Raw genomic sequence first — 24,682 nt, 5'->3', positions numbered from 1 at the left:
CTTTGTGTACAGTGCAAATAAAGTTCACATCAGAGTGCTATGCAAAGGCAGACCGTGGTTGCTACTTTCAGATAATACACTCCAAACATCTCAAACATCCCTTTATTGGAAGACTATTACAAAATGTGATTACAAAAAAATAGGTTTTGTGTTGTTAGCCAAAACATACACATGAGATTTGTGATTTATGATCAGTGGAAAGGCTTGCATGTGAAAAGTCACCCATGTAAAGAAATATAAATAGGTCAATTTTAAAGAAGATAATGGTGAGAAACAATATATGTTAATAAAAAAAATGCATTATGCAATGATACTGATTGTTACTTTACAATTTGAATCCAATTTTGTATTTTTTTTTCCTAATCTGATAAAATAAACCAAAAGATAGACATGCTAATTTATTCAATTAATTTATCATGCTAGAAACAGAAAATCAAGCCTAACACTAGAAAGTGTACTTAAACTAGGGATGCTCCGATCAGGATTTTCACAGCTGATATCGAGTACCGATTCTTTGTCATGGTGATCGGCCGATACAGAGCACCGATTCGAATGCTTTATAATGCATTAAGCACATTTTCCCTCCAAGTATGATACTTAAGTGGAGATCTCGCCTTACTTAAGAAAATAAATTAAGGATGCTGCATATAATACCTTAAACACATCTCTTTTAACTATTTAAGTGTGAACATGTCATGGCCAGAAGCAACTTTACAGAAATAATAACACGCATAAACAAATTGGTAAGAAAAATGACAAACAATGCAAGAAGAAAAAGACTGAAAGAAGAATTCAACATGCCTCAATCATGAACAAGTTAAGAGCGCATATTTGATGCATAAGAAGTTAAAATGCACACCTAAAAAAATCCATGACTTTTTTTACTAAAAAGGGAAATTTAGCGATTGCTCCGTTCATGTCACAGCTGTTAAAAAAAACCCTTCACTCACATGAGTCTCGCCAATAGACTGTAAAAAAACTTGCACTGCATCTGTATTTTAGCTGTTGTGACGCAAGCGCATCGATCGCTGATGCCTCCACGCATCATTTACCTCCCCACATGTTGTGTCTGCTGTGGGCTATGCACAATATATGGTAGCTGCACATACAAACATACACACTGCTACTCATAAACAAACCCCTGCGATTGGTTCATGAGATTGGGCAGATTGGCGAGTACCGATCGAGTCATTAAACGTGATTATCGACCGATACCGATTTTCGGCCGATCGATCGGAGCATCCCTAATTTGAACAATTCAAATGATTAGAAACATTTACACAACATAAGATATCGAATAATCTGGTACACATTAAATTGTGTCTATGGGATTATATTATCCCTCTCAGGGTTTTGTTAGGCACACACCATTAAAATGCCTAAAATTATATAACATATAAATATAGACCATAAAATTCTATTCATCTAGACAGTTACAGTATATTTGGAGATATTCTGAACTTTTGTGTGCAAAATAAGGTGCGGTACATGGAATCTTATTACAAAAAGGCTCATCACATGCTTAAACCCACATTTCAACATTCCTGTCCTCAACATAGTGTTCTCATATTCCCTGATTTCATTAAAAACCCAAACTCTAAGCTTTTGAAACTAAATGAAGTTTTCAGCAGGAAAATCAAATCAAAATTATTCAACCCCTTTTTCTGAGTAGAGATGTGCCAGTAGAGATGTGACATGCTTGTCAGCACTTCTTAAGAGGCTTTATTGGAATATAAATATTTAAGGATGTTCCTTTTTGCACATAAGCCTTTTGTCCTTAGAGTCAGTTAGATATGCATCAATAACCCTTCTATAATAGTTTACCAATGCCTTGGTTGAACTGTTTTCATACCTTTTTGTTCACAGCAGCAGAATGTCTTGCATGTAAATGTGGCTGAATAAATTTGATTGCAGCTGCAAATCTGTGGCTGTTGCTGACGTGTGATTACAGCTCTTTCTCCGCAGCACTCGTGATCGCTGTCCTCTTCAGACTCTCCTTGACTCTAATGAACTCGGGAGCGCACTTTAACCTCTCCCTCTGCTCTTCAGCCTCTTTCTCAAACTGGGGAGAACAAGGTTAAGAAAGGTTGTTAAGGTTACATTCAGTTATTTAGCTTTTGTTTTTTTCCATGTTGACTTAGAAACAAGGGTAATCAAAGCAAGTTATTCCAAGTGGTGCTCGCTGCAGAGCCATTTGAGGAGAGGTGAGCTCCAGCGAGGGGGAGCTTAAGCTTGAGCTCCACCTTTTTTGCACTTCTTCTACGAGTGATGTCACTGGGGGTAGGGTTAGGGGTGGGGTTGGTGTACGCATTAAAACAGCTTACAAGAGGAGGAGCGACAGCTCATGCTCCCTCTCGCTGGAGCTCAGCTCTCCTCAAATGGCTCTGCAACGAGCACCCTCTCAGTTATTCACCTGCATGAAACAGTAAATGTGAAAGTCCTTGAAAGTGATTTTGAGAAAATTGCAATAGTCCAGCCTGGATAGAACTCAAACAAGGAGTTGTGTAGCATGTTCCGCTATGGACTCTTTTCATAAGAAGGTGTTGATACACTGCAACTGTCATGTTAAATTCTTCAAGGTTTTTAATATTTAGATTTTTTAAAGCTTTTGTACATATATAAACTATACTTTGCAAATTTGTATCAAAGTACAAAATACTAGTCATCGCTTATGCAAGTTTTTTTTCCGTTTTGCAGGTCAATAAGCAGGAGAATAAATGTGAAATAGGGTTGCACTGAAACGAAAATTCTTGACCGAATCCGAAAACTGAAAAAAAAAAAAAAAAAAGGGAAAACCAGGGCCAAAAAACGAAAAACTGAAATAAATTATGCCAATAATTAGTACAGTGCATTGGGAAAGTATTCATAGCGCTTCACTTTTTCCACATTTTTGTTACAGCCTTATTCCAAAATGGATTAAATTAATTTATTTTCGCCAAATTCTACACACAATATCACATAATGACAATGTGAAAAAAAGAGTTTTTGAAATTGTTGCAAATTAATTAATAATAAAACCCTGAAAAATCACATGTACAGAAGTATCCACAGCCTTTTCTCAGTACTTTGTTGATGTACCTTTGGCAGCAATTACTGCCTCAAGTCTTCTTGAATATGGTGCCACAAGCTTGGCACACTGGTCTTTGGGAATTTTTGCTAATTCCTCTTTGCAGTACCTCTCAAGCTCTATCAGGTCGGATGGGAAGCAACCGTGTACAGCCATTTTCAGATCTGTGAAATCAGATATGTTCAATAGGATTGGAATCTATGCTCTGGCTGGGCCACTCAAGGACATTCACCGAACTGTTCTGAAGCTACTCCATTCATAATTTCCATCTGAATACTAGCCACTGTGAATACTTTCTGGATGCCCTGTACAATTGGATTCATGGCTATGACTGTGTTACTAACCTCACTAAAGTTGCATTGCAATTCAAAAATGAATATTAAAAAGTTTCAAAGAATAAATTAATTACAAATTATTGAAATAGGTTAAAATGGGTTATCACTTCTGGGGATGGGGACTTATTCTTCAAAACTGAAAATCAAAACTGCTCTTTTAAGCCATTTTCGACCAAAAAATGTTGGTGGCCGAAAATTCGGTGCATCCCAAATGTGAAATTATTCTCTCTTCTGGCTGCTGCCATTATTCATTTATTCATTCATTCATTTTCTTTTCGGCTTAGCCCCTTTATTAATCTGGAGTTGCCATAGTGGAATGAACCGCCAACTTATCCAGAATGTGTTTCACGCAGCGGATTCCCTTCCAGCTGCAACCCATCTCTGGGAAACATCCATACACACTCATTCACACTCATACACTATGGACAATTTAGCAAACCCAATTCACCTGTACAGCATGTCTTTGGACTGTGGGGAAACCGGAGCACCCAGAGGAAACCAACACAAACGTGGGAAAAACATACAAACTACACACAGAAATGCCAACTGACCCAGCTGAGGCTCAAACCAGTGACCTTCTTGCTGTTAGGCGATAGCACTACCTACTGCGCCACCACGTTGCCTGCTGCCATTATTTTTACACCTTTTTTTTTGCAAGTCGTGAAAACACTTTCTTTGTGTTTTTCCTTCCGTTAGTTGAGCAAATTGGAATGTTAAATGCTGTACTTGTGGTACTTTCCAATTTACTGCTCTGTAAGTGTACACAACTATATAAAGTTCCTCTGCTAAAAAAAAACAGAAATGTAAAAAGGGTCTATAGGAATGGCCTAATCGTCCTAAATTGTAAGGCAAATCTGAAAAACCAGATGGCTCAAATAATGTGCAAGAATTTTTGATTGTGACAAAGTCTTGGGTTGGCTGAAAACATAACACATCTGTTGAGATGTGAGCAGCTATCGTCAAATTATCAGACCAGAATGCTAATCACTGTCTTCAAGATTACTAGAGAGCTACAGGCAAGTGTGTTTGAATAGGGAGCTAAACTCTGCCGGACAGTGGCCCTTTTGCCTAAAATTTGCTAATCCCGGATGTGGATAGTGAAAAGACGTGGTCCTAGAACCGAGCCCTGAAGCATTCCAGTAGCTAGATATTGCAACTTGGACACCTCACACCAAGACAGCCCCTAACGCAGGGGTCACCAACCCTGTTCCCGGAGAGCTAACTTCCTGCAAATTTCAGTTGCAACCCTGACCAAACACACCTGTCTCTAATTATCAAGTGCTGCTTTAGATCCTAATTAATTAGTTCAGATGTGTTAGAAGAGGGTTGGAGCTGAATTCTACAGGAAGGTAGCTTTTTTTCAAGAACAGGGTTGTTGAACCCTGCCCTAATGCATCAACCTGAGGTTAAACTTGTCCCACTGGAGTGCAGTTCCTAGATTAAAAATATTATTAGATTTGACAGAAGGATGTGTTGGGTAACCACATTAACCCCTTCAGACGTGAATTATGTTTCAAATTTCAGAAAAATGGGATGTCATGTGATGTCCATTGTAATGGACGCAGGGTCTGAAGGGGTTAAAACGAGCTGATCCTGCCCGAAGAGTGTTGAAGAGTCGTCTCTATTTGCAAGTTCCTAGATCACGCTTAAAACGTCGAGGTGATAGAGCTTTCTCGGTAGCAGCTCCAAGACTCTGGAACGATCTCCCACTCTCAGTAAGAACAGCTCAAACTTTTGAGTCTTTTCAGAGGTCACTGAAAACACACTTATTTTCTTTAGCTTTTAATCATGTGATATGAGTTTATGTATTTTGGTTTTATGTATATTTTACATGCTTTTTTATTTGATTTTATGTACAGCACTTTGGTAATCCATTGTGATTTGTGAAAGTGCTATAGAAATAAAGTGAGTTGAGTTGCTTTAGCTTGTCTTAGTTTTTATTAGGCATTTTCACTCATAAGTGATTGACAGTAGTTTATCATTGTATTTGGGGTTTAGAAAATTACCCCAGGTCATTTGGATGGCTTCCCAGGATTTAAAGGCCTTATTAGCATAAATCAAACAATATTGTCTATAAGGTACTGATTTGGTCATTGCTTAACATAGTTCAAGGGATGCAATTTTAGGTTTTACCTTCTCTAACCTCATCTGTCTCTTCAGTAACTCCTGCTCCAAGGGTGATTTCTCCTCTTCTTGTTTTTGCTCTTGTTTCAGAGCTTGAGCTCTGTTCCTCTGTTCCAGAACTCTCTGTAACTCCGGCTTCTCCTCCACCACCACTCCTCTGATAGACAAGTAAAAGGGTTATTATACATTTTATATAGAAAGCCATTTAATGCAACTGAATAGAAAGGTTATCCAGTATGTGAAGGCTGAATGTTAAGTACATGCAAAAATACTGCAACTGTTATTTAATGAACATTTAATAGCTGGGTCAATTATTGACCTCTATTCAGTTAATGAAACTATTAAATTCTAATTAAAATGACAAAATATATGACAAAAAATAATGTTGATTTTTACACCAGTCGCAGTAACTGCAAGACAGCCCATTCTAGTTAAAGATCAGCATTATGCAGTTCTATGAAAAAACAACAGCAAAATGAGCCTGCTGGGATCACATGATGCAAGTTGACATTCTCGTAAGATTTAGGTTCATAGGTTGCAACAGAAAGTTCTAAGAGGGCATGAACAATGTGAATGCATTTCAGACATGATGTGAATGCACCTTAAGCTTCATTCCAATAATGTTGATAGCAAATCTTGTGACTGAGACTGGGTTTGTAGGAGCTGTAGATTGAAGGTGATAGTAGTAATGTTGTAAATAACATTCAGTTTCTTTCACTTTATAAGACCTCAATGGTGCAGGTATGAAGTTTTGCTTATATATTCAACTGCCATTATAAAGGTCTTCCTGCATTATATGAATCACCTTTAATATTCTATAAGAAAAACATAAATTAACTACTGTAAATCTTAGATGTCTTGATAAAGAGTAAATTAACAGCAAAGTTTAATCTTTATGTTTTCTGCAGGTTTCATCAAGTCAAATTTAAGACTTTTTAAGACCTTTTTAGGACCAGACTTATATGACTAAATGCTAAGGATATTTTTATAACCAAGCAGGAAAAATATGTACTTGCCCAATTAAAAAACTAATTCCAATTAGTTATTTAATATTTTTCTTATATAGTTTAAGCAATCTGTCAAAACAAAAACCCTAGCTGTATACAACTCTTTAAAAACTAAATGTCTGCACTGAGATTCTTATAATATCACTTATGAATATAATTTGGCTAAAATTTTTATTGAGATGTATTGTTGGTGGTGTGTTGAATCGATTCATTCATTCATTTTCCTTCAGCTTAGTCACTGATTTATCAGAGATTGCCACAGCGGAATGAACCGGCAACTGTTCCAGCATATGTTTTACACGGCGGATGTCCTTCCAGCTACAACAATGTACCGGGAAAGGTATAAACAAAGGAAAATTAAGACCTGTTTAAAATTATTTAAGACCTACAAGACAATGTTTCAGTGAATTCAAGTCCTAAATATGTGTTTTTTCAAATGTAAGACTTTTTAAGACTCCGCGGACACCCTGCCCCATCAATCTGCAGTGGTTACGTGATACTAGCTGGCACATCTAGCAATCATCTATTCAGTTATATTTTGATTTTTTTTAAAGAGTATCCACAAGAAGGAACACTATATAAACTGCATGCATACATTTGCCTTTACTGCCATCTGTTGGACAGAACTCTATCCCAGTGCAATGCATGTGTGAAGAAGAGAGATTAGGAATTGGGTCAGGTGATACCGCTGAAACTAAGCTTCTGTTCATGCCTCAGAATGTGAACATGCTTTCAACTCAAATTCTGGGTCAGTTTGCACCTTTTGTGTGTAATAATCAGCTCTCGCTGGAGCTCCCGGTGGCTCTTGGACGCTTTGATGGGATTGTGGAGCTTTTTGGGCCTTATGAGCTCTTCATAGTCCGTGTGCTCAGGAAGCAACTTGCTGTGGTCTAAATCCTCTTCTCTTGCCCACCTCTGATCAGGGTCTATTAGAGATCCAAGATCAGAGACTAAATCTAACGGGGGAAGAGAAGCAAAAGAGACCATTCTACATTAAATGTAAAAAAAAAGAAGAAGTTAAGAGTGTAAGAATAACTGTACAGTTCATCAGACAAGTTAACTGGTTTAGAAGAATAATAGGACATCTCACATGACTTTAGCCTTTAACTGTAATATTTATCTAATATAATAATAATAATAATAATTAAAAAAATAATAACAATAATAATAAAGCAGTGGTTTTTATTATACTATGTTTAATCCACTAAATGGGCCCTATAAAGATTTGTAATGTGCCTATTTAAATTGTAAATATGTGAACATCTTGTAGAGAAAATTGTTGACTGATTTTATATGGACAAAAACACAGTAAAATCAAAAGGACATTTACACATTTGTTTATACATTAAAATAAAATTAAAGTTTTAAAAATAAGAATTAAATTTAGCATTTGAGTCAAACTGACCAGCAACATAATATATAACAAAACATATTAATTATGCCTAGATGAATCTCAAATAACTTTAAGAGACATTAGTTATTATTCATTTCAACGAGTTAAGTGAATGAAAGAATGCTGACATCAGAACCACCAATTGTCAGGGACACTTAAATTTGATTGTTTACATTAATTTTCTGCTATAAAGCCATTTCAAGTTTACTTCATAAATTACACTACACATAAATGGGACACAAGTGGTCCTATAAACCATTTTGAGGGATGTAAACAAAAACAATAGTACTAAGTATTTCCTGTTTTACATTTTTAATTTGTACAGCTTCCAAGAATAAAAAAGAGAGCCACATATTGATAAATAATGTTATCTGCTGTAACATTAGAGTTATGATTAAATCCCCTGTTGTTAATGGTCTATACACTTCACAATAAGCTTTAGCTTTATTATTGTTAGTTAATGCATTAACCAACATAAAAAAGCAACTGACAAAACCTTTCAATATTTATTCATCTTTGTTTTAAAATTAGTTGAAGACAATTAAGTCGTTCACATGTTAACTGATAATATAACTATGTTAACAAGCACAACTTTGTATGTTAATAATGCATTAGTAAATGTTGAACTATTATTAATAAAAGTTGTACAAGTTTTGTTCATTCTTAATTCAAGTCAATGAATGTGTTAACAAACATTGTAAACTGTGACCCAATTTTCTTACCAAACAAAATACTCAGAAAACACATGAGACAATTATATATTTTTTATAATGGATCATTTGAGGAATGCTAACTTTAAAAGTAATGAACGGCATGATAGTAAATGTCCCAGGACACTAAAACCACATGGTATGCATTTCAGGTTAATCTATGCCCTGTAACTGCATCAAAACGTATTAAGGAAACAGAAAACCTGATTCACCAGGTCCAATAAGTGGTTGAGCACAGGCGGAATTATGACTTTGAAGATTATGATCAGCCTGTGGGGGAGAAATGAATATGTGTCAATATATTTAATCACAAAATTACAAAAAAACAAACATTGAAATTTCTTAGCACTACTGTGAATATTTTTTATCGGATAATGCTATAAACACTATTGTAGTGCCTTACCTACATACTGATTTCCCATGGTATTTTAACAATTGTTTGTGACCATGCTAATATTTTCAAATTATTTTTTTGATGTTCATGCTAATATTTTACACATCTCATCTTTATCTTTTCATCCAAATTATGGAAAATAATCTCAAAAACTGTTGATGAAGAGGACAATAGTCCTGTGTGTTGAGAGAAACTTGTGCTAACACAAGGAAGGCATTGTGGGAATGTGTGTGTGTGTGTTCACACCATGCTGAGTTGATCATATTGGGCTAAAATGGTTTTGGGAGCAGCTGGCATTTAGCCACCTCATTACTGGACCTGCCAAACAAACTCTCCATTTTGCCTTCATAATCTGTTTGCCATCTAGAATGTGATTGTGTCGGGAAAGTCACGAGGTGTCCTTGGACTAAAGCAAATCAGAAGTGAATCAAAGTGTTACAATTAGGTTAACGTTACAGACTGCAGCTAAATAAATACTTTTAGATAAAATAAAACCTCAGATATGTCGCCAAACTAGATTGAAACAATTTACTTAACAGAAGAATGGAAGAACTAAAAATACTAAAACAATTTAAAAAGTAGAACATAATTTGTTTTGAATATAGTTAATGCATAATGTAATATAATTATGTATATCATGTAATTAATGTAATATAAAGAAAATAATTAATTTAGATGTAGTAATAAATGTCAAGCACACATAAAATTAAAAAATAATTAAATACATAAAAACTATAAATATTTAATATAGAAAGCTAATTTAAACTCTTAATAAAATAATACTTAATACTGTATAAATTATACTAAAAAAACACCGCTATAATAATTTATATTTATCCATATAAGAAGAGTTCAAAACCTCTAAATGCTGTCTGAAATTTTCTCCTGTAATGAGCTTTTTTTCAGCTTCCTTTTTATTTTCCTGTTTATGTTCAGTTATTTTACTTTAAAGATAATGAAAGAAGTTATTTATCACTATAAAAGTAAAATTATTAAACCTATACACAGGGGTCTAAGAAAAAAGCTAATTTAAGAAGAAAGAAGATTACAGGTTTTTGCATCTGAACTCTTCATATATTCTTAAAAAATAATACCAAAAAACAAATGCAGACTTTCAGGCATATACACATTTAGCTTCGATTAAATATATCACGCTCAAACATTGTTGAAAATTCATTAGCACAAAATCCTGAACAGTAGAAACACTCTCACACTTTACATTTCACAAATTCAAGTCTATCTAGACACTAAAAATCATACATTTTTGCAACACTTCCAAGTCTTCTCCAAACATGATAGGGATTTATAACATTATTACCAAAAACACAGACAGTTCTTTCAACTGAATCAAAATATCCTTACTTTCTTTCCATGGGTCACTCCCATGATTCCAATGCCCAATTGCTCCAGAAAACACAACTTCGGCTGGATTCTGCCTGCTATCTTCCTGCAGAGCAAGAGGAGAAGCTGGAGGGGATGAACATCCTTCAAGCAAACCAAAACACACGCACACACACAAACACGCACACAATCCCCAGACTGCATTCAGTGCCCTAACTGGTACTACAGTCCAGCAGAGGGAGGGAGAGTGAAAAAGAGGGATTATTGTGTCAAAACTGAGGTCACTTTCCTGTTTTCCACTCCTCATTGTTAATATCAACAGTGAGTGCGTTTACAGACACGTTCTTAACCCTATTATGCTTCATAAGCAGACAACGCACATGGTTATGCTAATGTGGTTTTCTTTACTGGAGTAAGGTCAACAGCTTAAGCATAAACAAACAACATGGTTTTTTATGACTCTTATACCAATTGCGCCCAGCAAGTAAATGCATCAACTTGCAGGTGTGAACATCCATATTGCGAATTCAAGCTCATCCAGACAGACCAAATGTTTTACAGAAAGAGGAGAAAATTAACTGCAAACTCAGATGCTTTGAGCTAAATACTTCTAGGCTATGTTCACATACTGTAAAGTGCTATACTGTACAGTCAAAATAAATCAGCTTGAGAAGTTAATATATTGGCCTTTTTTTAAACGGTTAGTTCACCCAAAAATGAAAACTCTGCTATTAATTAAAAACACTTTTGTTCATCCCCCAATAAAAGACTATTTGTCTATGTCTTCCATGTCAGGATCCCTATTTACTACGGGGAATACGATGCTTATGTATTGCACTGCAGACTCTCGTGGCAATACATTGTTTTGCCTATAGTAAACAAGCATCCTGACCTGAAATGAAAAGGAAGACATTGACGTTTTTGGCACAAGTGTTCTTGGAGCTTTATTTTACAGTAAAACCACTAAAGTCACATGGAATGTTCTGACAATGTTTTTGGTTTCTTTTCTGAATTGGAAATACTATAGGACTGGGCAAGTAATAGAACTGAAATCGTAAACGTGATTGAGCAAAACTGATTGTCATGCAAATATTCTCAGTGAAGCACTGAATGGTGTAATCTGTAGCAAATCTCCGAAGGCCAGCGTGCGCTCTCAAAAAAACCCAAACTCCTACAAATGTACTAATAGGGAAATGGCAGAAGTCTAAAAAGGATACAGCATTGCACGAGTTGGGCACGTGCACATCAATATAGCATACTTTTTTGTGACACTCTAGAACAATACTTACTATTTTTAGGTTAGTGTGAGGGTTTGGGATTAGGGTAGACAATAATAAAACACAATGAAGCATTTACTAGAGCCATAGTTCACTGCTTCGCAAACAGTTGCTATTATCACAGAATGATTATCTCTATGTCATTATTAACTGATTAAATCACATATAATATTAAATCCAGTCTTTGTATAGCTTACCAGTGTACTACGAGACCTGTAGTAAACTCTGCACCATCAAAAGCACATGCTGGAGGTTTACTGGAACAGGCTTTACTGACAAAATGTGCATGAAAATCGCATTTGATTAATCGTCCAGCCCTACTTTGAACATCTCAGGACTATTTCTGTATTTGGAGGATAAGAGAGCTCCTGGATTTTTCCCAAAATATCTTCATTTGTGTTACAAAAATGAACGAAAGTCTTAGGGAATTGAAACAACATGAGTAATTAATAACAGAATATCCATTTTTGGTGGAACTACTAATATTTAAAATGAAAAACAACAGAACAGTTAAGTATGCAAATTCTTATATTTTGATGCCACTAACAAACTGGTTTATTAAAAAAAAACGTTGTTAACCGGCTACTGGTTTATGTGAAATCCAGGACAACAGCTTACTTCAATGAGCAGACTTTTCACCAGTTATATCTGCATATTGGTTTGCATGTAAACATGGTCATTGTTACCTTCATATACTGTAGAAGTAAATTCAGTATGGGAAAAGAAATGTCTCTGTCATTATCTTTTGAATGTGTGGTTTATAACATCAAACTGTTTTGAAAATTTCCAAAATGTTTGGAAACAAGCAGCAGAAAGATGCTAATTTTGTTTCCCTTTATATGTTCCATATTTGTGCTACAGTAAAAAGTTCCTTCCATTTTATTTGCTCAGGGAGGGAAGAGAGCACACAAGACTTGTTGATGTCCCATTTCTGAAATGTCCCAAACGTGGTGATCTGAAATTCAGTCATTCAGTCTCAGTTATCCTGGGAAAGCAGCCAACGATTTCCCCCATCTCTGGCCAATCTCCATAAGCGTTCCTCGTCATATCATTTTGAATTAACTAGACAAAATAGAGAAAACAAACAACTTACATATTCATATTTGTGCACATTAGCAGGGCGATCAATCTTTACATAAACAGAAACTTTTACACTTATTTTCATTAATAAAGCTAAATTACAACATAAACACTAATATATATATATATATATATATATATATATATATATATATATATATATATATATATATATATAAACTATATGTACTATATATATTAAAAAGAAAAAAAAAGAAGAAAACAACATGACCACATGACAAAGTTAGTACAACTTAATTGAACATGAAGATATAAAATAAAGTGTATTTTAAAATGTTAATAAATGTTGTTTTTATTTAAGTCATTTAGATGTGCATGTTTTTTAGTATATACACAACAGTTCTGTCTGGTTTTTTGAATATGACTGGCTGATAACCGTGTGCCATTCTGCCACCAACAGCACTCGTCCAGCCACTTAACTCTTGTGTTTTCCGCCCAAATAAACCGACAAGCAGAGCACACTCTTCTGACAAATATTGCAGCTGTTGGACAACCTAATGTACTTTTGAGGCTTTATTAGTCGAGAATGTAGTTGTTTAGATTGCAACTATGCAGTTTGTTTATAAGGATAGTGCCTATTTTAAATATTAATAATTTTTATGAGACAGCACGTCAGGGGCTATTAGCCTGTCTTTGAGCAGAGCAAAGACGGTCGATGTTGTTCATCTGCAAGATGGCGACAGAGACAGCAAAATAAGCCCTTGGAGGATTAAAAACAGTGTTTTTTAAACTACAGTTGATCAAATCATTATTAAACAGGTAAATGATATTCTAAGTGGATCTTTCTCTTTTGTATGTTGTAGTGCTGTGTGACGACCCCTTGTGGTCGTTTGTGGCTGGGGTGTGGGTGTCGGTCTGTGCATCTGTGTGTGTGTGTGTGTTGCAGGTCCAGCTGATTGCGCTGGTATTGAGAACACCGGTTTGTGATTGAGTTGCTCTGCTATAAATAGCGTGTTTGTTTCAGACGAGGAGAGGCTGCACGTGGAATCTGGTCACTTATCTTTCGGCTGGGATCGGTTTTGGACCTGATGGGCTAGCAACATGACCTTTGATAATAGTAAATAAATATATTTTTGTACCGCAATTGTACTCGACTTCTCCTTATTTGTGGTGACCGGTTTAGGTCATAACAAATGGGGGCTCGTCTAAAACATTTTTCTTAGACTGGTTAAATTTGGTATTGTTTGTATAATTTTTGTTATTGTTTTGGATTTTGTTAAATTTGTTTTGGTTAATTGGTTATTATGATAAAACTGAAATTTGATTTATTATTGGGAGAATCGAGTGCAATTGTATTGAAAGAATGGACTTATTTTGTGTAATTCCATGCACAGCTGGTGGACATTTCAAATAGCCCTGTGAATTAATTTCGTTGTTAGGATTAAGTGATATGTCTCTTGGGACATGTCAAATTTTTTTTTTTAGTTTGTTATTTTTATCAGCCTGCGGTATTTGGTGCATAAAAACCCACCACTGTATGCTTGAAGACTAGGGTCTACTTAGTTAGATTTATGTATAGTTATAGGTTGCGAAATTAATATACAGGGCGCAAATAAATTTGTTGTCTCCAGTGGGTGTGGCAAGGAGGTAAATTACTTAAGGGGTTTATTGATTATTCTTTTTCTTTTATTTTGTATATGTGTGTGTATATATATATATATATATATATATATATATATATGTATGTATGTATGTATATGTATATAGACATATATATATATTTTTTTCTTTCTCTTTCGTTGTGCCCCTTCTGTTCCTGATTATGACGTCAATTGAAGTAGGTGAGTTTATTGAGAATCCTTCTGAGCAAATATTTAATTTGTTAACAAAAGACCAATTGATCGAGATTGCAGCCCACTATGGTATTGTCCTTACGACAAATGATAAAAAACTGAAAGAAAATGTTAGGGCAGTTTTAAAGATGGCTTTTATAGAGAAAGGGATTATGTCTTCAGAAGTAGGGGTTTCGGTTACGAGGTATCCCTCTACTACCTTTACCTTTGAACAACAGAAAGAGTTGGTACTTCTCCAGTTAGAACAGCGAAAATTGGAGTTTAAAATGGAAATTGAGAAACGAAAATTAGAACAGGAAACTATTTTGGCACAACAATCTTTGGAAAATAGAAAATTAGATCTTCAACAGCAACGTTTGGATCTAATGAAGGATGGAAAAGTGAGATTAAATGATGATGATTTAGGTGAAGGAGCAGAGGGGGGGCTACCTTCTGTTAATTTTAATGTAGCAGCAAACTTGCGATTAATGCCTTTGTTTAATGAAGAAGATGTGGATACATTTTTTTTGTTATTTGAACGAGTTGCGGACAATCAGAGTTGGCCGGAGGCCGAACGATCGTTAATGTTACAGTGTGTTTTGACGGGTAAAGCACAGAAAGCTTATTCTGCTTTGAGTTTGGCCGATAGTCAAAATTATGATAAAGTTAAAAAGGCCGTTTTGAAGGCATACGAATTGGTTCCAGAAGCGTATCGCCAAAAATTCCGTGGTTTAAGAAAGAACTTTACCCAGTCATATGTAGAAGTAGCACGTGAACTGCAATTGTGTTTTACACGCTGGTGTAATTCTGCCTCTGTCAAATTGTTTAAGGATCTGGTGGAATTGGTTGTTTTGGAGCAGTTTAAGAACATACTGCCAAATCAAATTGCTATATTTATTGCAGAACGTAATGTTTTGTCAATAGCAGAGGCAGCAGCATTAGCAGACGAGTATGATTTAATTCATAGAGTGGGGAGTGATGTGGGTTGTCTTAAAGAGAAACCTACATTTGTGCAGCGTCCAGAGTTACCAACAGTCACGCGTTATGGAAACACGAAAATTGCTGGTAAAAACGATCCAGTTTTAATCTGTAATTATTGTTTAGGTCATGGGCATTGGAAGAAAGAGTGTCCTGCGTTACAGATGAAAGGTCGGGGCCGTTACATCCAGCCAAAACCTACATTCTTAGCCGCACCGGTGGCTAGATCTGTTGAATCTGAGTCCTCCTTCATACCATGTAGTAACGAAATGCGGGAGAGTTCCTTTTCTGAGTGTAACTTTTCACCTTTTGTTTCTGATGGTTTTGTGTCTCTTCCAGAAGGCGAGCGTGTGCCGGTGAAAATTCTGCGGGACACAGGGGCATCTGCTTCTTTCATTTTGGAGTCCGTATTACCTTTCTCAAAAGAATCATTTACGGGCAAGTCAATGTTGATCTGTGGAATTGGGTTAACTAGGATGTCGGTGCCACTGCATAGGGTTACGTTGCAGTCTAAATTGATTCATGGTGATGTGGAACTAGGGCTGAGACCTGCCCTTCCAGTGGAAGGAGTTTCTGTCATTCTTGGGAATAATTTGGCTGGTGGACGAGTTTGGGGTGAGTCAGCACCACCATTAATTGTAACGTCAAAACCCATATCCGTTGCAGACCGGGATAGTGGATTGGATTATCATGATGTTTTTCCTGCTTGTGCAGTCACGCGCTCAGCAAGTCGGATGAGTATTATGAAAAATGAGGTACCATTTCAAATAGATGGGGGTGTTTCTTGGCCAGCGTCGTTGCTTTCTGTATCGCAGGATGAATTGATTAAGCAGCAAAAAGCAGATCTGACGTTGAATGAATTGTTTTCACAGGTGCTCTCCGATGCTAATGCAGCCCAGGGGTATTTCATGTGTGAAGGGGTTTTGATAAGAAAATGGACTCCACAAGCTAAAGCCTCTATAGGGACGCCATACGTACAGGTAGTAATTCCAACCCCTTTAAGATCGATGGTGTTAAAGCTCGCTCATGATGATCAGTCTGGGCATTTGGGCGTGAGGAAGACGTATGATCGTTTAATGCGGAATTTTTTTTGGCCTCGACTAAAACGCGATGTGTCGAGCTATATTAAAACTTGTCCTGTTTGCCAGCTAATAGGTAAACCAAATCAGAATCCAAAACCTGTTCCGTTACGTCCTATCCCTGCGGTGTCTGAACCATTCAGTCATTTAATAGTGGACTGTGTGGGTCCTTTGAGTCGATCAAGGTCTGGTAGTGAGTATTTGCTGACTGTTATGTGTCAGGTTACACGGTACCCGGCAGCTTTTCCACTGCGATCAATTACAGCGAAGTCTGTTCTTAAGGCGCTCTCCCAATTTATGTCAGTCTTTGGGATACCTAAAATCATACAGTCAGATCGGGGTACTAATTTTACTTCGGGAGTGTTTGAGGAAGTTTTGCGACAGCTTAATGTTAAGCATAATATATCTACGGCGTATCATCCGCAGAGTCAGGGCGCGATTGAACGCTTCCACCAGACTATTAAATCCCTGTTACGTGCTTATTGTACAGAACTGGATCGTGACTGGGAGGAGGGGTTACCTTGGCTCATGTTAGCTGCCAGAGAGGTAACCCATGAAAGTACTGGTTATAGCCCAAATGAACTGGTTTTCGGTCATAATGTCCGTGGGGTACTAGCTGCGTTACGGGATGATTGGATTTCTCTTGAGCCACCGAAAAAATTAGCGGAGTATGTAAACGGGTTTAAAAGACGACTCTTTGAGGCTGTTAAGTTGGCTAAAGCAAACTTAATGCAGGCACAATTAAAAATGAAGCATGCGTACGATCGTAGAACTGAGCACCGATCTTTTAGTGTCGGGGATCAGGTAATGGCATTATTGCCGGTGACTACTTCTCCATTTAAAGCTAGATTTGCTGGCCCGTATGTGATTCACCGTAAAGAGTCGGATGAAAATTATGTTATTGCGACACCAGAAAGAAGGACAAAAACTCAAGTATGTCATGTTAACTTACTTAAACCTTTTTATGGCCGTTCAGGCTCAGTTTGTTGTCAGGTATCCCCTGTATTGTCCGTTCATCCTGCGACATCTGATGAATTATTTTTGGATTATGAAAAGACAATGGAGCCAGATGACAGCATTATGTGTCCTCGATTGAGTAATTCAGAAATTCTGAGTGACTTACCAGCCTTTTTGCAACATCTTCCTACTGAGAGACGTTTAGAGTTGGTCAGATTGATTAAGGATTATGTATGCCTTTTTTCAGATGTTCCTAATCAGACGCATGTTGTACAACACGATATTGATGTGGGGGATTCCCTTCCAGTGCGTCAGCGATTCTATAGAGCGCCGTGGGAAAAAAGGAAGCAATTGGAATCGGAGGTTAAGTATCTGTTGGAGAATAATTTGGCTGTTCCATCTTCTTCTAGTTGGTCATCTCCTTGCTTGCTAGTAAAAAAGAAAGATGGTACCTTGAGATTTTGTACCGATTATAGAAAATTAAATGCAATCACAAAACCTGATTCTTTTCCCCTTCCCCGTATCGAAGATTGTGTGGACAAAGTGGGTGCTGCCAGATACCTCAGTAAATTTGATTTATTGAAGGGTTATTGGCAGATTCCGCTGAGTCCGCGCGCCCGTGAAGTCTCTGCGTTTATTACACCTGATGGGGCATATTCTTATAATGTGATGAGTTTCGGATTGCGAAATGCACCGGCCACATTTCAGAGGCTAATGAATCGTGTGATAACTGATTTGGAAGGTTGTGCAGTTTACTTGGATGATTTGATTGTATATAGCGATTCTTGGGAGGAACATCTACGGCGAATTAGGCAGCTATTTGAGCGTCTGAAGGAAGCAGGGCTTACTGTGAACCTAGCGAAGTGTGAGTTCGCTAGGGCCACGGTAACCTATTTGGGTAAGGTTGTTGGTCATGGAGTTGTGCGTCCCGTGAGTGCTAAAATTGAGGCAATTGACAGATATCCCCCACCCCGTACCAAGCGAGAATTGATGCGTTTTCTTGGGATGGTGGGATATTATCGGAGTTTTTGTAATAATTTTTCAGAAACCGTCGCTCCGTTGACCGATTTGTTGAAAGCGTCACGTGTGTTTGAGTGGAATTCAATCTGTCAAAATGCCTTTGAAAATGTGAAGGCGTTGTTGACAAATGCTCCAGTTCTTGCTGCGCCGCAGTGGGACAGACCATTTAAAATACATGTAGATGCGTGTGAGATTGGGGCAGGGGCTGTGCTCCTACAGGATGATGGTGATGGGGTGGAACGTCCAGTATGTTTCTTCTCCAAAAAATTTCTGCCTTATCAGATTAATTATACTGTAATCGAAAAGGAAGCCTTGGCATTGGTTTGGGCACTCCAGCATTTTGATGTCTATGTTGGGGGGGGTGGATTGCCGGTGGTTATCTATTGTGACCACAACCCTTTGACGTTTTTGACAACTTTACAAAATCCTAACCAACGTTTAATGCGATGGTCTTTATTTTTACAGCCGTACAATTTGGAGATTCACCACATCAAGGGGAAGGAAAATATTTTGGCGGACGCCCTTTCTCGTGCACCGGTCTCTTGAAGTGATAGAGATATGTCGATTTGTGTCCTGTTTCTTATTTGTTGATTGTGTATAGGTTTTTTTTTTTTTTTTTTTTTTTTTTTTTTTTTTTTTTAACTTTTTTTTGGGGAGGAAGGTGTGACGACCCCTTGTGGTCGTTTGTGGCTGGGGTGTGGGTGTCGGTCTGTGCATCTGTGTGTGTGTGTGTGTTGCAGGTCCAGCTGATTGCGCTGGTATTGAGAACACCGGTTTGTGATTGAGTTGCTCTGCTATAAATAGCGTGTTCGTTTCAGACGAGGAGAGGCTGCACGTGGAATCTGGTCACTTATCTTTCGGCTGGGATCGGTTTTGGACCTGATGGGCTAGCAACATGACCTTTGATAATAGTAAATAAATATATTTTTGTACCGCAATTGTACTCGACTTCTCCTTATTTGTGGTGACCGGTTTAGGTCATAACAGCTGTATTTATATCAAATAATTGTTGTGTATTGAGTGTGAGATGGGACTCGCATATCAGGAATGTGAGTAATTTGTGTTGGCCACACTTCGAATAATCCTTCGAAATGATTAGGAGTTTGGCCATCTGTTTGCTTTTAATGAGACTCCTGTTTTTGTTATTGTAGACTAGTTTAGTAAACAAAAAGAAAGAAGAAATGCCCCCATGTGTTTAGTGTTTTTACTTATCGCAAACACAACAGTAATTTGGTAGTGTTGGTGCTGCTTTGGCTTTTTCGGGGATAATTACTGTGATCTCCTGGTTGCAAGAGAGAATACTGCGAAATCTCTGTTGACTGATGGCATTTCATGCCGTTCAGTCGTATAATTTTAAAATGTCAGCAAAATCAAATGTTTTGTCATCACTTTAGTCATGACTCATTACGATAGAGAATCATTCAACTGCTAGCCCTAAAGTGACCTTTGTGAACTAGTAACGGTTTCTGCTGCTCTGACATCAGCTGCAAATGTGAATGAATGGCGGAAGAAAGTAGTTCCGTATACAAAAGATTTTTAAGACTCTCCATGTTTGATTTTCTTATTTATACATATGATTATGCCATTGAACTGTTGTATAAAAGCAACATAACACTCTTAGCAGCGCAATATGGCTGTATATCGCCAGCCTCCCATCAGTGCCGATATACAACCACATCGCATTGCAACTCGTGTATATTTATGATATAACATGTTTAAACATTGTTTCTGTGCATCAAGTTAATTAAAACTTTAAAAAATATTTAATTGGCAACTAGTTTAATTAAAAATATTTGTAATTAAAATAAGTCTTTATATATTTTATTTCAGTATTTAATTATCTCAAGTGACAGTGGTTTTAATTTTATGAATTAAATGATTTAAACGTTCAATCATTCATTAAATTCAATTACAAATTTTAGTTAAATCTTTATATAATATTTTAGAAAACTAAAATAACACTGCAAAAATATTTAAACCAGCTGTAATAAAAAAAAAATTATAATTTTACTCTTTCATTTTGGTTAATGCTTATTTTATTCCAAGAAACAAAAAAATATTCTAATTGCATTGTTTTTGTTTGCTGTTATAACCATGAGAAATATTTCCTTGACAAACCTGTTTGAAAGCTTTTTTTTTTTTTTTTTTTTTACAAGTCTAATTGTATTTCAAGCAACAAAAAGTCACGCCTGTTCTAGGTTAGACTAACATTTGTTTTTGAAGCTAGTTTGTCAAGCCTGTTCATAGTCAGGTTCTAGTGTTCATGTTTTGGTTATTTTTGTATTTTGTGAACCTGCAATAAACTGTACAAAAGATCTCAAACATACAGTACAGTGAAGTAAATGTTAAACAACAATAGTTTAAGGCAACAAAAATACTCCGTAAAACTAAAATAATACAGTGTAATAGGTGTTTTAAAAGGCGTATTCAATAAAATTTAACTCGAATAATTAATTAACCCCTTATGCACTGTTTAAATTGACTACCCTTTTTTATGTTAGGGATGAAAACATCCACTAATTTAAACTGCTGTGAGAATGCATGAGATTAATATTTGTTTACATTTTTTGCATAAATTTCAAAATAACAGAATTTTAACTTGTTATTTGCCAAATGTATAAATAATGTCAGGGATTTGGTAAAAAAAAAAAAGAAAAAAAAAAAAAAGAAATTTTTTTATATATAAAAAGTAATTGTGGACTGATTTTGTTTAACTTTTTATCACAGTAATAGTAACAGCATTGCCTTTGCTGCATTGTTAGTTTTTTTTGTGCAGCATAACATTTTCATTTTTTTCTCCCTAATTTACTGTTACTGGTTGTTTGCCCTGTTGACTTCTATTATAACCACATTTTTTGATTGCAAAACCTTTAAAAAAAGCTTAGTTTCTGGATTTTTAAAGGAGTAAAACAGCAAATTAAAGTGTGTGTATGTGTGTCTGTGAGTATGTGAGAGTGACATTTACGCACTTATCTTGATGTGTCTGAGAAAATCTAAACATGCATCTCAGCTCTCAGAACTACACGGAGTAAACAAAAACAAAGACTGTATTTATGCACCATCAAATGTGGTTATAATGGAAGTCAATGGGGCAACAACAGCCACCAATAGTAAATTAGGGAGAAAACATGAAAATCTAACAATGCGTCAAAGGTATTGTTGTTACTAACTGTTCAAATGTCCAAGTCTGGGATAAATATCCAGTCCACAATTACTTTTTATATTAAAAATACATAGTTTTGTGTGTTTTCGTCAGCAAATCAGTGACATCATTTGTGAACGTTGCATTAAAGATTTAAAATGCTGTAATTTTCTAAGCAACTTAGTAGTTTTGTTCAGGGCTGAGGATGATTAACAGATTTATGCAAAAAAAAAGGAAAAACAAATTTTATCTGATGCATTTTTACAGTAGTTTAATTTGGTGGATGTTTTCATCCATAAAATAATAAAAGAGTAGTCAATTTGCTCAGAGTGTATTGTTGAATTTTTATTTTATATATATTCAAAGCATTTTCCCAAAATGTGTCAAAATTCTACCAAAAATAATTCTACTAGCTAAAACACAGAAAAAGTTATGGCCAAATAAAGACTCAAAATCACCCCAGAGTGGATGAAAACATCCCCAACGGCACAAAAGGGTTAATTGTAGCGCGAGACACTGCAGGCAAATACATTTTTTAAATACTTGTCATTTTTGAGATTTTAAACTTTTTAACAAGAACATCCAGAATATACAATGAAGTGTTTATTTTTTCACACTTTATCCATTTGTGTCTGTAGATTTCAAGCCCAATACACATTTTTAAAGGCTGTTTTCTCAAAATGTGTTTCTTTCTCTCTCCTGCATTGAGCCATAAATCTGCACTTTATTTGTATCTTTATTCTAAACATTATGGGCCCTATCATACACCCGGCACAATGTGGCGCAAGGTGCAACGCAGTTGTTGTTTGCTAGTTTCAGCTTGGCGCAAGAGTTGTTTTAACGTTTTGCGCCACGCTGTTTAAATAGCAAATGCATTTGTGCTCATATGTGCGCCCATAAGCGTTCTGGTCTAAAAAGGAAGGCGTACTGAGGCGCATTGCTGGCGCGTTGCTATTTTGAGAAACTATAATACATTTTTCAATAGACCAAAACAAAGCCGGTCTATTGTCCAGCGTAGAGTTGCGCCTCGCTTACACATTGCTTAATACACACAAGTAGTAGAGCAATACGCAAACATCTTTACATATAAAAAAGAATTAAAATATTAAGGATATAAATATAAAGGATTAAAATATTACAAAACATAATATTTTCTAGCCTACATAAATTTAAAAACCCCTGCTTTCATACCTTCTTCATCTCGGGAGGCTTTTTAAATTTATTCATAAAAATTTGCTTTTGTATAATTTTATCATTATTATCAGTATTATTTATTATATCCATATTTATATTTGTTTTATTAAAAACAAGCTTAGATTTGCCCACCCGTCAGGTTTCAGACCATATGCGGCACAGCATGTGTATTTTACAACACTTGGTTACTATTGTTCATTTATTAGTTTGCTGGAAATTAAAACTGAATTTAGAAATAGTTTTGAAACAAATCTTTACACTTAACAAAATTAATTATTTATAGGCTAATTAATGTCTGTACAACACGTGTCCCTATCCACGAGAGCGAAAGTGAAAGTAGATTATGAGATGCCTTATCTCTCATTCTCGCGCTGCAGATGCTGTTTAACTGTTTTCTTGCAAGTGAAATGCTCCGTTTATCCACTTACAAAGTCGCCATGTACATAAAAATGCGCTTATAGCGCGACGCCACTGGCTCTTAAAGGGAATGGGAGATGAGACTCTGATTGGTTTATTCTCAAAACACACCTTTTAGACCATGCGCCATGGCGCAAAGCTGATTTTTCCGTCGTTATATTAGCAAAAGTGGATTCTGACATGCCCTGAAAGCGTTTGCGCCCTGCGCTTTGCACTTTGCGTATGGACCGTCAAAATAGAGCCCTATATTCTACAAAATGTCTGAATTATGAAGTGATAAACAGATATCATCGAAGTTCATGACATTATTATGTAAAAAAAATCCATCCGGTATTCAGATTGTTTTGTGCTAGAATACTATGCAAATTAGTGAATAATTATTGAAATAATTCCTCATTTGCATATTTAACAACATTTTAAAACACATTATACAAATAAAAATGTTTGCAATTCTTAGTAAACTGTGAAAATATGGTTTTAGCCTATTTATTTGCAGTGTCTGAACAAAAACAAAAATAAACAAAAAATAGTTCCTACTTTTTCGAAACGACTGGCTTTAATTTCTCCATAAGTGCTTGCAAACAGCCAGTTGTCTCTTGGCTTCAGTGATTTGACCATCGTGCTGCCCAGCGCAGTAAATGCATCTTTAATCTCATCAGTCAGCCTGAAAAAGAGACATGTATTAATAATTCAACCAGTGTTAATCCTGCTGATGGTGTGTGAAGGCTGTCAGGTTTTTTTTACTTTGGTGTAGGGTCCATGTGTGAAGCCACAAGAAGTATATTTCCTGGCTTTAGTGTCTTTAGAAAGGCCAGTAAATTCTTAGGATCTGCAGAGAAAAAATGAAGCTTTTCCATACGTCAAATATATTTTAACTTTATGTCATGAGAATTTAAAGGGACGGTTCATCCCAAAATGAAAACTTCTGTCACTATTTACTCTCAATTCACTTGCTCTAAACCACTTCGAGTTTCTTTCTTCTGTTGAACACAAGTAAAGATATTTTGAAGAATTGAACTGAATTAAACTGGTTTCACTTTATCCAACATTCTTTAAAATATTTTCTTTTGTGTTTAACAGAAAATAAAAGTTAAAACTGTTTTGGAACAAGTAAACGGTGAGTACATTTTCATTTTTGGGTGAACCATACATTTGATTTCTTGTAAGTCTCACCTGCAGATTCCATATTAAAGTAATTACTTCTTAAAACCTCACCAGTTTGACCTAAAAAAATAAAATAAAATACAAATTACTGTAAAAAAAAAATAAATCTGTTAATTAACAGTTTCTGTATTTTGTTATTCACAAGGGTTTTCTGTTTAACTGATAATTATGGGATGTTGATCTCTGCTCTGTAAAGTAATTCAAAGTGAT

At 36.0% G+C, this 24,682-nt stretch overlaps 2 protein-coding genes across 13 annotated transcripts in view; both read right to left on the bottom strand.

Moving 5' to 3' along the window:
* The window catches only part of LOC555793 (actin-associated protein FAM107A), a 60,664-nt gene extending 48,127 nt beyond the window's left edge, over positions 1 to 12,537 (bottom strand). For 2 of the 9 annotated variants that reach the window (XR_012408193.1, XR_012408192.1), the window contains exons 1-5: positions 10,393 to 10,696; positions 8,849 to 8,906; positions 7,294 to 7,489; positions 5,546 to 5,683; positions 1,853 to 2,062 (exon numbers count right to left, since the gene is read on the bottom strand). Coding sequence is in view for 4 of the 9 variants with exons in the window: in XM_021477267.3 (XP_021332942.1) it covers positions 1,946 to 2,062; positions 5,536 to 5,683; positions 7,294 to 7,489; positions 8,840 to 8,906; positions 10,393 to 10,575 (711 nt within the window). In the remaining 5 variants the exon portion in view is untranslated. Of the gene's footprint in view, positions 1 to 85; positions 2,063 to 5,535; positions 5,684 to 7,293; positions 7,490 to 8,839; positions 8,907 to 10,392 lie in introns of those variants that run through there. The other 7 variants (XR_002459113.3, XR_012408189.1, XR_012408191.1 and 4 more) reach the window with 6 other exon arrangements.
* The window catches only part of si:dkeyp-67f1.2, a 28,257-nt gene continuing 14,330 nt past the window's right edge, over positions 10,756 to 24,682 (bottom strand). For all 4 annotated transcript variants that reach the window (XM_073953016.1, XM_073953014.1, XM_073953015.1 and 1 more), the window contains 4 exons: positions 24,482 to 24,532; positions 24,053 to 24,137; positions 23,846 to 23,972; positions 10,756 to 12,710 (listed from right to left, as the gene is read on the bottom strand). In XM_073953016.1, coding sequence (XP_073809117.1) covers positions 12,615 to 12,710; positions 23,846 to 23,972; positions 24,053 to 24,137; positions 24,482 to 24,532 — 359 coding nt within the window. In that variant the 3' untranslated portion in view covers positions 10,756 to 12,614. The remainder of the gene's footprint in view (positions 12,711 to 23,845; positions 23,973 to 24,052; positions 24,138 to 24,481; positions 24,533 to 24,682) is intronic.

This window comes from Danio rerio, chromosome 6 (genome assembly GCF_049306965.1).
Source record: "Danio rerio strain Tuebingen ecotype United States chromosome 6, GRCz12tu, whole genome shotgun sequence".
NCBI classification, from domain to species: Eukaryota; Metazoa; Chordata; class Actinopteri; order Cypriniformes; family Danionidae; genus Danio; species Danio rerio.
This window is presented reverse-complemented; position numbering and strand designations above follow the sequence as displayed.